We start from the raw sequence: 13,054 nt of genomic DNA, 5'->3' as shown, positions 1-13,054 counted from the left end.
ATATATATATATATATATATATATACACACATTCTTGGAGCTGGAGAGGTGGCTCAGCAGTTAGGAGTACTTGCTGCACGTGTGGAAAGCTGGTGTTTAATTGGCAGCACTCACGTGGTAGCACTCAACCATCTGTAACTCCAGTTTCAGAGAATCTGATGCCCTCTCCTAATCTCCACAGGCACCAGGCACATGATTCACATACATACACTCAGGCAAAACACTCTTGTACATCTTCTAAAGAATTAAAATTAAAAATAAATTTTAATTATACATTCTTCCAACTCTAGATTCATTTGGAAGAGAATCTTCAATAGAATTTGAAGACTCTAATAATGGTGTCAAGATCTTATAAACACCCTTATTTTAGCATTCCAGCAAGCACTAAAAAGGGAGTACCACAAAATAGCTATTACAGCTGATAAAATTATCAAATTTTTTTAAAAGGCATAAAAAAGCATACTTTCTTAATCAAAGAGGCAGGAAGCCAGAAGAGAAATGAAGTTATTTGTTTTTTTCACTCATTAATAATTTTTGGTTTTGGTTTTTTCGAGTAGCCCTGGCTGTCCTGGAACTCACTCGGTAGACCAAGCTGGCCTCAATCTCATAAGACTCCACCTACCTCTGCCTCTCAGGTGCTAGAATTAAAGGCGTGTGACACCACTGCCTGGCTTTTAATAGTAACAGTTTTCTTAAGGGTATAACTTTAGAACAAAAGATAAAAAAAAAAAAAACAAAGAACAAAAGCAACACAGCATAGAACTTTTCCGACTGAAAGCGTCTTTACCTCTTCATACTCCTGGAGCTTGCTGCTGTTTGTGGGGATAGAGTAAACCAAGCAGTTTCTGATGAGGCACTCAGAAAGGTCCTCCCAGATCACCTCACCAAGCATCTCAGCCAACGCGACCTCAGGGACTTTTCCAATTTCTAGGTCAGCATCAGGAGGCAAATCTGAATTCAAAGGAAAAGGCTTTAGACACAAGAGTCCTGACAAATGGATAATCCCTAGTTTTCTAAAATGACTCAGTTTTAAGACGGTGGGCAGAACAGGTTCCTGGATGCCCAGGGTAACACAGAAAAACAAAAAATATATATAAATTAAAATAAAATGGTGGTGGGAAAGAGAAACAGCATAGACAATGCCATAGGTACTTAGACAGGCTTGCATGACAATGCACAGTGTAAAGCCAGAACTGCTTTACTCTCTGCGCAGATGGATCCTGCTCAGCACAGCACTCCTGCACTCTACGGCAATACACATCATGCCCACTACACTGCAATCATCTACCCATACGCCATTACTCTGATTATGTAACAAACACTCAGAAAGTATGCATTCCAAGTTAAAACTAGTTTTTAATAAAGTCCTATAAAACCTTACTTCTCTTTTTAATAATAAAAAAAGCAAAAACAAAAGAAAGAGCACTGTACTTTTCCATCTCTGTGAATGATTTGGGAATTTATCCTAAGCTAAGTATCAGTGAATTACATGAAATCTCACGGCCTAGTCTGCCAAGCAGGGCCTTAGTACCTCCCTCATAGTTGAGTTCATGGTTAGTTTTACCAAAGAACCTTGGGACCATTGTATTTAGAATAGCATATTTATCATTTAAGTAACAGTTAAGGGCCAACTGAACGGCTCAGTGGGTAAAGCTGCTTACCACTCAAGCTTAATGACCTACCACCAATTCCCAGAACAGTTACATGATAGGAGAACTGACCCCCAAGTTGTCCTCCAACATTCACACTCAACAAGAAAATATAAAGCTAGGCAGGGGTGGCACACACCTTTAATCCCAGCACTCAGGAGGCAGAGACAGGAGGAACTCTTGAGTTCAATGCTAGCCTGGTCTAAGAGTAAGTTCCAGGACAGCCAGGGCTATACAGAGAAACCCTATCTTGAAGAAAACCAATAACCAAATAAATATGAAAAGAAATAAGGGGAGAAAAAGCCAAGATGTTGGTGCTTTCTTTTAAACTCTTATACCAACACCATAAATTATCCCTGATTTACAAACAACAACAAAAATGAACTCTTTGCCATTGCTCATGAGTTATAGAGTTTTAGAAAGTCTACTGAAACCATGTCATATTTTCACTGAAATAAAGGAATACTTGCTAAACGTTCAAATAATCGAAAATGAGCACGTGGATTTGGGAGAGGGGTGTAATACAGAATGAGACAGGACCTTACTCTGTAGTCCAGGCTACTCTGGAAGTCACTGTGATCCTCCTGCCTCAGCCTACTGCCTGCTGACAATACAAGAATAAACAACCACATTAAACTGTATTTCTCACTGATCTCATTTAAAAAGGATGGGAGGGTGGCTGTCACCTGTCACTTGCTAAGAACTTGTATCCCCATAAAATTCTTTAGCTGAAGCCAACCAGCAACTGACAGTATAAGGCAGAGACCACTGGCCCAATCCAGGATCACAGTAAGTTCTAGGCCAGACAATGAGACACTAGTCTCAAAGAAAACCAAAACAAAATAACAAAATTGTATTTCTTCCTAACAACCAGGAGATGGACATGGAAGAACATGCCTGTGATCCAGCCTTAGGAGGCTAAGGCAGGAGTAGGAGTGATGGTTTAAGGAGTTCTGCTCCTATCAAAGTTACACTAAGAATTTCTTGCTTTGTATCTAAATCACTTATCCAAAATTCAGTAATTTATGATTGTTAGGAAGGTCCGTGAATAACAATGTTTTTAAAGTGTTAAAAAAACTTTCCTCAGAAGAATGCTGGCTGGAACACTCCACAAGACTGCTGAGGGAAGCAAGGGTAACATAAATCAAACAGACTAGGAAGAACCAGAAGAAACTTCTTTTGTTGTTGTTGTTTTTAAGTCAGGGTTTCTCTGTGTAGCCCTGGCTGTCCTGGAACTCACTCTGTAGACCAGGCTGGCCTCTAACTCAGAGATTCACCTGCCTCTGCCTCCCGAGTGCTGGGATTAAAGCTGTGCATCACCACCATCTAGCTCAGAAGAAACTTTTGTAAAAGGAGGGTGGGGGAAGGGATATCTGATTCAAAGCAAATCAGGCAATTTCTAATGCAAGTACATAAAAATTACCAATAGGCCAAATGCTACTGTGATTTGTTCCTGATATTCCGCATCATTTGTTTGCATCAGGTTAATGGGGATTCTCCTATGGAAACATACACAACAGACCCGGCTCATTTCTCTTACTATTAAGGCAAGTGTCCCAAAATATGTTATCAGACGTCCAATAAGAGATGTACATCCTAAACTCTAGCTAAAATACCATTAAAATACAGGCTCTGAGATGTCACTAATGACCCAAGAAGGCAAAGAGAAAAACTATAAATTAGGTTAGAAGATAGGGTCTACTGTGTTCCTACGGCGTGACTTACCCCAGGTTTCAGCACTTTTGCTCTAAGAATAACACATGTAAAAGCAGCATGCAATTATAAAAGGCTGTCTTGGTGTACACACCTAGAAGCTGTTTCTGGAGCACTTCCAGGACCAATCGGATCTTTGCAAAAGCTTCCGGTGGTGATGGGTGTTCCAAGTCCGTGGTCAGAGACTGGAAACAAATGCTAACTGAACTCGGCTGCCTTTCGATCACAGCGTGGAGCGATGGGCAAGTCACCAGAGGCTTAAGTATATACTTCAGCAGCATCTGACCTGAAATCATGGCCATGGGGACACTCATCAACAACCACTAGAAACACACTACTCATATACGAAATTCCCAAAAGTAAAGAAAGGAAAAAGAGTAAGACATTGACTCAAAAACATAAAAACATTAAAATTTAAAAACGGGGACTGCCTTTAATCCCAGCACTCAGGAGGCACAGGCAGGTGAATCTCTGGGAGTCTGAGGCCAGCCTGGTCTACAAAATGATTCTAGGACAGCCAGAGAAATTCTGTTTTGAACAAACAAACAAACAAACAAGTAAACAGATATTAGGGGCTGAAGAGATGGCTCAGAGGTTAAGAGAATTTCTTGTTACTGCATAGTACCCAGGTTTGATTCTTAACATCCACATGTGGCTCACAAACATTCCTAACTCCAGTTCCAGAGGATCTAATGCCCTCTTTTCCAATGTACCCTTGACACAGACATACACACAATCAAAACCCCATATATATATTAAATCTAAAAATAAAAATTTGTAAACACAAATCATCACTAAAAGAAACCTCTAAGGAGTAAATGTGCCAAAACTATATATATCGTGAGGAATGAAGAGATGTTTCAAGGTAAGAGCACTGGCTACTCTTGCAAAGGACTTGGGTTCAGTTCCTAGCACCCACATGACAACTCGAAATTGTCTATAATTGTCAGTTTCAGGGGATCTAACATCTTCCATGGGTACCAAACATACAGAAGTAGACAAATGAGTCATATACATAAAAATGAGTACATTTCAAAAACACAAAATATATCTGGGCTGGAGAGATCCAGAGGTCCTGAGTTCAATTCCCAGCAACCACATGGTGGCTCACAACCATCTGTAATGGTCATCCAATGCCATCTTCTGGTGTGTCTGAAGACGGTGACAGTATAACCACACATTAAATAAATATTTTAAAATAAAAAATAAATAAATAAATAAAATCCCAAAATATACCCATGAAATTACACACTGGAGGTTTTCCCAGGGTATCTTTCCTACCTAAAAACTTTTAAGTTATTCAAAACCAATAGCTGTTTAAAACTAAGAACTAGTTAGGTTTTTTTCTTTAAATATTTATTTATTTATTTTATGTATATGAGTACACTGTCACTGTCATCAGACACACCAGAAAAGGGCATCAGATCCCATTACATATGGTTGTGAGTCACCACATAGTTGCTAGGAATTGAACTCAGAACCTCTAAAAGAGAAGTCAGTACTCTCAACTGCTAAGTCATCTCTCCAGCCCAAGAGATCGGTTTTAAAAAGGGCCCATGCATTCCTAAAAAAAAAAAAAAAAAAGATTTGTGACCACTCCCTTTGATAGATTACTAAGCCAAACACTGTCACTAATATTTCCCTCCGAAGTTTATCGACTCTTAAGTTTAACAGCGGCCTTCTGAAACTTAAAGTGAACGAAACAAATCATTTACCAAAAGACTTCAGCTTGGTGGGTAATTCTCCAAGAATAGAAAAGGCCAAGAGGACAGAACTGATGGACGGCAGAGGAGTCATCTCCTCTTTCTCCGGCTGCTCAGTGCATAAATGAAGCTCCGTTTGTAGACAAGACTCTAAGCTGCTGGTATCTAAGAAAAGGAGGGAAATATCAGCTGTCTTAGCAATGAAATGTGATCATCTCCTCTCAGCATTTCCTCTACTGAGATTCCTCAGAACAGCTTCATTACAATCTGCTTAAAAGGTGGCTAACTGAGCCTGGCGTGGTGACCTTTAATTCCAGCACTCGGGAGGCAGAGGCAGGCGGATTTCGGAGTTCGAGGCCAGCCTGGTCTACAAAGTGAGTTCCCGGACAGCCAGGGCTATACAGAGAAACCCTGTCTCAAAAAAAAAAAAAAAAAGATATGCCAGTAAGAAATGGTATCTAAATATGTGCAGAATGACTGAAAGCAAGGAGGACCTGCAAAGTGGGCTTGTTTCCCAGACTTTCCACACACCAGTACGCCAAACCAGTTAACAGGTATAACAAGGAGTACGATATTGGAAAGACTTCAACACTCCTGACAGCCTCACACCTAAACTTTCTGCAACATTTCTTTCCAAATACCAGGCGATATCCAATACGTAATACACGGAAGTCAGGGCAAAATGGATATAGGAAACAGAGCAGGATGGGGTTTACTCTGAACTAATTTCCAAAATCCAACACAGGAAAATGAATGTCCTTCACAAACCTCTTCCTAGGTTTCATTCTAAGGCAAATAATTACCAAAGTGAGCTCACTCGCAGAAGTGAGAGGAGAAAGAGAAGGGAATGGGGGGTAAATATGACCAAAATATATTATCTATTATGTGAAATATCTATTGTATCTATTATTAATAATATCTAATATTGTATCTATTACTATATACAATATATGCTTTTGTTATACACAATGTATACTAATCAGAAAGATGAAAAACGTTCCTTTGAAAAGAGAGATCTGAAGTAGGTAGATGAATAGATTAATAGATTACTAAATATTTAGTAATCTAAATATTAGTACTAAATATTTAGGATGTGTGCAGAGGTCACTGTGGTTCAGGCAGATTAAGCAGAGCAGTCCACCTGAGGTCAGCAGCACCTTTTGACGGCGGAAACTTCCATACAACCAGCTTCTGCCAGTCTTCTCCGAGGTGGTAAAGTATGTTCTGCTTCTGGACAGTGAGCTCCATGCTGAGAGACTTCAACATTTTTACGTCAAAGCATTTTCTGTACTTTAGTAACTTCAAGTACTCCTGGGCCTGGTAGTAAAATGGAATCACTGTTAAACATCTCCTCTAGAGTCACAAAAACATTAGAAGCCACCTGTTGGATGACAAAGGGCAGAAGGGACACAAACATCTGAGAAGTCAGGACAGCACTAGGTGCGCAGGCAGCGGAGTGTGCATACCTCTTCCAGGTGCCGAGCAGCAGGGATGTACTTCCTCTCTGCTAAGGCACTGCTATACTCTTCAATAGCAGAGGAAAACTGAAAAGGAAACGTTTCGGTTAGCAGGCATTCAAACTTCTATGTCTGTTTAAACCATTAGCTTGTAAAATGTGAAAACAGGGTTTTATCAGGGAGCATCAGAACAATTAAAAGAGAGGCCACCTCCTCCTCACCACCTTAACACGGAGGCTCCAGCTGGGCTTCATTACCTCTTGGAGTTGTTTGAGCAGAGTTAGGACTACAGAGTCTCTTTCCAGCTGCTGCTTCAAGTTTGTAAATTCAACGGTTGATATGTGAAGATCCCGGCAGACCTAATTTATACAATAAAGGTGTAAGAACTTTTAAGTATTGCCACATCAAAGGAATAAAACATGGATAGCCTATCACTAAGCCTTAGTTCCCCAGTGGAATGCATGTTGAAATTTAAACACAGTTCTGACAGAAGAAATAAAAGCACAGAAGATGACTAGGAGAGGCTGGACCCAGGTTCAAAGTCTTACCCTATACAAGAATGCCATTCTCAGGTCAATGAGATAGATGCTCAATGGGTAAGGTTATTTCACCCATTCACCCACCACGCCAGATGACCTGAGTTTTAGTGGCAAGCATCTGACACACAAAACAAATAGACAAAAATCAACAATCTCATCAACACCAACTGTTAAGTCACCTTCTCTTCTTTTTCCTGTTTGAGACAATCCAGCCCTGGCTAGCCTGGCACTCACTACACAGACCAGGCTGTCCTCAAACTCGAGGAGATGTGCTGTCTCTGCCTCACCACCTCCCCTTAACACAAGCTGTCTTTTAAGTAGAGCTCATCACTTGGATTACTAGAGAGACATCCACAGCGGCAAGTGATTGTGATTCTTATTTTAATGTTGAAGGAAACCTCACTTCTCACTCTACTCCACTCTCCCAAGGCCCACGCATCATTCATTTTCTCCCTTCTGTGTTTTACACTCCCCGTATCTCATTCCTCATTCATTCATGAAGAAAGGAATTAGACACCCAGGCATGGAAGGTGCCTCACACCAGATTTAAATATGTTGAATTTTTCCCACCATGGCAAACAGTCCCTCCACTGGAGCAAGCACCTGACTTCTCTCCTCCTTCCCACAAATAAGCTTTTTCTAACAGTGACACAGACACTGTCTTAACTCCTGACCCCAGTCAGTCCACATCTTACTGTTAGGAAGGTTTTAGTTCCCTCATCCATCAAAACCGTCCTCGTCAAAACGCTGCATTTTCTCGCTCTGCTCCATCCAAAGCCTATCTCGCCAACACCAAGCTAACACACTCCTCCTCTCCTTCCTCCTCCCTCTCCCTGTTCCACGGTCCCAGTCTCTAGTGATGTTCCTTACTTCTCTAAAATACCCGGCCATGTCTGGAGGCAATTTTTGATTGCCACACTGAAGGAGGGGTGGCATCTAGTGAATAAAAGACAGGGAGAAGAGCAGCTACAATGTATAGGACAGAATCACTCAGCCTAAAATATCAAGAGCCGAGGGGTCTAGATGTGTTCCATTGACCAGACAGCTTGAGCCTCAGTTACCCTTGGCTCCTAAAGCATACCACGTCTCCATCGCCTAGATGTAAAGCACTAGGCCACAGAGCATGGCAGGACAGGGAGAGAGAGAGTTTTCTGCAAGTTCATGCTAAGGAGAAGAGCCGTGGTGAATAACGCAAGCCACTTCATAAACAGCCGAATTCAAGAGAGATTGTTCTGACACTTAAAGGTCTGGGGCCAACTGCAGATCTAAGAGAATGCTATTAAAAGATGAAAGGGTGGTTGCACCAAGTGACACAAGCCTCCAGTCTCTAATTTTAGCTTCTGGGGATGAGGAAGCTGGAGCATTGCAAACGCAAGGCCAGCGTGGGCTACATGGTAAACTCCAGAGCAGCCGGGTTGCACAGAAAGACCTCTGGGGGGGAGGAGAGGGAGGAAGCATTTTAACTAGAAAAAGATGAAAGACCAAATTCTAAGCATTTTCATATGAAAATATTGAAGTCCTGAGACTTTCTTTAATTAAAAGAAAATTCCATGTGGCCTGGAGAAGATGGCTCAGCGGTTATGAGCACTATCAATCTTCCAAAGGTCCTGAGTTCAAGACCCAGCAACCACATGGTGGCCCACAACCATCTGCAATGGGATTGATGTCCTCTTTTGGTGTGTTTGAAGACAGTGACCGTGTACTCACATACATAAAATAAATAAATCTTAAAAAAAAACAATCCACTTAAATGTAAGACATTATTATCTTCACTAAGAGAGAAGTTAGTAAGAGAAAGTAGTGTAACTGAGTTTGAGAAATATTTCTAATTTAGAACTGAAGTCACCATCATTTGGTTCAACCTCTATTTACCAACAAGAAAAGGAGGATCCTGGGCTGGAGAGATGGCTCAGCGGTTAGGAGCACTGACTGCTCTTCTGAAGGTCCTGAGTTCAAATCCCAGCAACCACATGGTGGCTCACAACCACCCATAATGAGATTTGACACCCTCTTCTGGAATGTCTGAAGACAGCTACAGTGTACTTATGTATAATAAATAAATAAATAAATCCTTAAAAAAAGAAAAAGAAAAAAAGAAAACACAGCTTGGTGGGGTGATGCATACCTACAATTTTAAAAAAAAAAAAAAAAAAAAAAAAAAAAAGGAGGATCCTGAAATGTTTCACAGGATCGTCTTGGAAACCAAGAGGTTATTAATATGATGTCTCCCCTAAGAAACCTAAATGTACCCGATACAACGATCTATGCTTACCTCAGTCTCTATCCTGGATTTCAGCTGGTCGATGTCATTAGATAGAGTCTCCACCTGGGTAACTAGGGCCTGTGCGCTCTGCATGGTAGGCAGGAACTCACTGTACTTCTTGCTGATCATATTACATACCTCACCCTATAATACAAGACAGGAAGTACATGATGATGAAATGATTCAGAAACTTCATCAAAAATACACAGCCTCTTCCAATGTTAGAACTTTATCAAGTTACCCACAGGCATGGGTTTCCTTTAAAAACATGTCCTTCATCTGTAAAATGTAGGAAGACAATTCCCAACGATGTGCAAGATCTGTACAGAACTGACTCCGGAAATGAGCAAGATGGAGTCAAACATTTCACAGTAAACTGTATCATACTTTGTCCACAAACTTTAATCATCTACCTAACTACACATAGAAATAAATAATCTGTATAGCTTAATTTACTAATTTCCATCTTCTGGGTTGCAAATTTTTCATTTTAAAACTCCTCAAATGATAAGAAGGGCTAGGGAGATGTCTCCAATGGTAAAGATGCTTGCCCCCAAGCCTGATGACCGAGGTTCAATTCCTGGGACCCACAAACGAAAGAACTGACTCCCACAAACTGTCCTCTGACCTCCACACTTGCACCAGCGCACACATGCGCCCACAGGCATACACACATGAATAAAATAAAATTTTTTATAAAGGATTGAGTCTTGTTATTTCCCTTAATTTAAAGCAACTTAATATCATCTTGAACACTCTGCATGATGTAAATTATGCTTGCCCACAAACTAACTCCTTTTATGTAGGAAAGATACTATTCTCCAAACTGACCAAAATACAGGGCTGAAGTGTATTACTCCAGCAGTTACAAAGCACCCCAGTTCAAAAGAGAAGACTCAGGGGAAAGTCAGGCATTTGTTTTATGCAGGAGGCTACAACTGAGATGGAAGAGGGGTGTGTGTGTGTGTGTGTGTGTGTGTGTAGAAATACATTTAAAGTGCTAAAAAGCTGAAGGTGCAAAGAATATGCCTGCTTGAGACACAGAAAGTAGTTCTCGGTTGACTAAAGATTCAAGCTTATGATCATTAGAGAGTCATTAAAAAAAGACGTAAGCCACACTACAGAAATGCCAGTGGCATGAATACATAAAATTAAAAAAGCTAACATCAAAAATTGTTAGGAGCGGGTGTGGTGGTGCAGGCTTTCCATTCTAGCACTCGGGAGGCAGAGGCAGGCGAATTTCTGTGAGTTCGACACCAGCCAGTTCTATAAAGCTTGAGTCCAGGACAACGAGGGCTATTACACGGAGAAATCCTGTCTAGAAAAAAGAAAAAAGAAAGAAAAAAAGAAGAAGAAAGTAGGAAAAAGAGTTGTTAGGTAGCGCCTACCAAGCTTGCTCTCTTTAGTCCAGACTTTGTGAGGTACGCGTCACTTTCAAAGAAAGCCACTGAAGACGTGGCTTGCCAGGTAACACTAATGCGAAGTGAAACTATGGCTGTGAGCCGCAAATCCATGCAGGTACCTGCTCACCAGCCGTCAGCAAGCCTCAAGTTCCGTGCGTGACATAATACTTTTATAAACATATTCAACCAGTTAAAAAAGAAAATCCGAGGAGAACGGCGCGACTTTCCTAGAATTATTACATCCATCCATAAATGAAGGAGTGGGTAGAGATGACAGATAGGGTGGCTGTCCTGTCCTAGGTGGACATCCGGGCTTCCAGTTCCACCTCCGGCTCCGCAGGTTTCTTCAGTCTTCTCCATCGGCTCACTCTTGCCCAACTTAGCCCACTCCCCACCACTAAACAGCCACGGCCCTTCCTTCTCACAGCCCCAGGCCCTGGTCTCCAACCGCTCTGCGACCGCGCTCCAAACAGCCCCCCAATACTTCTGAGCCCCCAACTCAGGAGGCTCCGCACCCGGCTCTCCCCAGCGGCAGCAGCCTGTGGCCCGCCCTCACCTTGATCTCCTCCACCCGCCGGGTCAAGCGGCTGATCCTGGTGCCCAGATCCTCCTTCTCTAGGCTCCCCGAGTGGGCCAAGACTTCTGTCACGAAAGAGGCCATCGCCACGGAGCGTGCCCACACAAACAGGATAGATCACTCCAGGGGCCAGCGCCGCAGCTCGGGTCCCGCCAGCGGCCTCACCGCACGGCCTGCCGGGAAACTGAGTTCTACGGGGCCCAGCGCTCGCGCTCAGAAGAGGGTCACACTACAGTTCCCAGGAGGCCCCGCGCCGTCAGGCGTCGGCTGTTTCAGTGGCCTCTAGGAGGCACCAAAGTGCGCAGGCGTGATCCGCTCCCTACCTGTTTTCAAACGCCAGTCTGTTCCCGCCAGTTTTTTTCTTGTATTTTGGGTTGGGTTGGTTTGGGTTGGTTTGCGCTAGAAACTGCGGAATGTTTCTGGTAATAATCCTTTATGGCCCCCCCTATACTCAGTAACGTTTTCCTGTGAGATTATCTAGCTGGATACTTACAGAATCTTCTCGATCTTTTTTTGTTAGATATTCATTCATTCATTGGGCGCAGCAGCTGACTGAATCTATGCGAATTTTGCCCTCTGGAATTGTGCGAGAGAGTGACACAAGTGAAAGGATTCCCACAATTGCACCTTTTAAAATATTGTTTCTTTTTTGTTTGTTTGTTTAGGGTTTTTGAGACAGGGTTTCTCTGTATAGCCCTGGCTGTCCTGGAACTCACTCTGTAGACCAGACTGGCCTCGAACTCAGGAATCCGCCTGCCTCTGCCTGCCCCTCAAGTGCTGGGATTAAAGGCGTGTGCCACCACCACCTGGCTTTTATATTCTTAATAGTGCCTCAAGTATATTGATACATGGATATGGTACAAATTCATACTTAGTGTAACAGTCCTGTGTGTGCTAAAAGCATTCTTTTGTAAAATCTGTCTAAGATATGTATGAATGTTTTGGCTGTGTCCATGGAAGTCAGAAGGCAACAGATTCTCTGAAATGGGACTTAAAGATGGCCTGAGCCACTATGTGGATGCTGGGACTTGAGTCCTGGTCCTGAGTAAGGGCAATGAGTTCTTCTAGCCACCGGGCCATCCCTAAAACAAGATTCTTATCACTTCCTATCAGAGATTACAAATAAATTTCACCAAAAGCTTTTTATCATTGCTTACTATTAAAATTTTCAGCGATTTTTTTTTTTTGGGGGGGGGGCTCTGTTTTGAGACGTGGTCTCTGTAGCCCTGGAAGGCATCAAATTCATAGCTAGCCTCCTGCCTCAGCCTCCTGCACCCAGGGATTATACACTTATCCCACTATATCCAGTTATCCATAGCTTTTTAAAACTATTTCATTATTGAAGGTCAGGAGAGTGTTATGTACAGATGAAGTCACTCATTCACTTTGCAAACCAGGCTAACCCGAAGACAGCCACTGAGTCCAGAAAGCGTTCCAACCAAGGCGACACTCTTTGTAGGAGAAGATGCGTGCTGTAAGAGCATCCTGTCCCCTCTATACACTTTTTGTTACTTGGCTGGCCAAGCAAGCAAGCAGTTTACAAAAGCCAAATGGAATGCCATTGGCACAGCAATATCATAAAGTATAAAATTAACAGAGACAGCTGGGCGTGGTAGCACACACCTTTAATCCCAACACTCGGGGGGGGGGGGGGCAGAGGCAGGCGGATTTCTAAGTTCGAGGCCAGCCTGGTCTACAAAGTGAGTTCCAGGACAGCCAGGGCTACACAGAGAAACCCTGTCTCAAAAAA

The 13,054-nt window shown here is 42.4% G+C and overlaps 1 protein-coding gene across 1 annotated transcript in view; it reads right to left on the bottom strand.

Moving 5' to 3' along the window:
• The window catches only part of Zw10 (zw10 kinetochore protein), a 27,424-nt gene extending 15,934 nt beyond the window's left edge, over nucleotides 1-11,490 (bottom strand). Inside the window, exons 1-8 of the mRNA XM_021206750.1 lie at nucleotides 11,284-11,490; nucleotides 9,334-9,468; nucleotides 6,780-6,881; nucleotides 6,532-6,609; nucleotides 6,223-6,382; nucleotides 5,078-5,230; nucleotides 3,457-3,648; nucleotides 788-951 (exon numbers count right to left, since the gene is read on the bottom strand). Coding sequence (XP_021062409.1) covers nucleotides 788-951; nucleotides 3,457-3,648; nucleotides 5,078-5,230; nucleotides 6,223-6,382; nucleotides 6,532-6,609; nucleotides 6,780-6,881; nucleotides 9,334-9,468; nucleotides 11,284-11,388 — 1,089 coding nt within the window. The 5' untranslated portion in view covers nucleotides 11,389-11,490. The remainder of the gene's footprint in view (nucleotides 1-787; nucleotides 952-3,456; nucleotides 3,649-5,077; nucleotides 5,231-6,222; nucleotides 6,383-6,531; nucleotides 6,610-6,779; nucleotides 6,882-9,333; nucleotides 9,469-11,283) is intronic.
• Nucleotides 11,491-13,054: the final 1,564 nt, after the last annotated feature.

Source organism: Mus pahari, chromosome 10 (assembly GCF_900095145.1).
Source record: "Mus pahari chromosome 10, PAHARI_EIJ_v1.1, whole genome shotgun sequence".
Classification (NCBI taxonomy): domain Eukaryota; kingdom Metazoa; phylum Chordata; class Mammalia; order Rodentia; family Muridae; genus Mus; species Mus pahari.
Note: the sequence above shows the minus strand (reverse complement) of the source record. Positions and strands in the feature narration are given on the sequence as shown.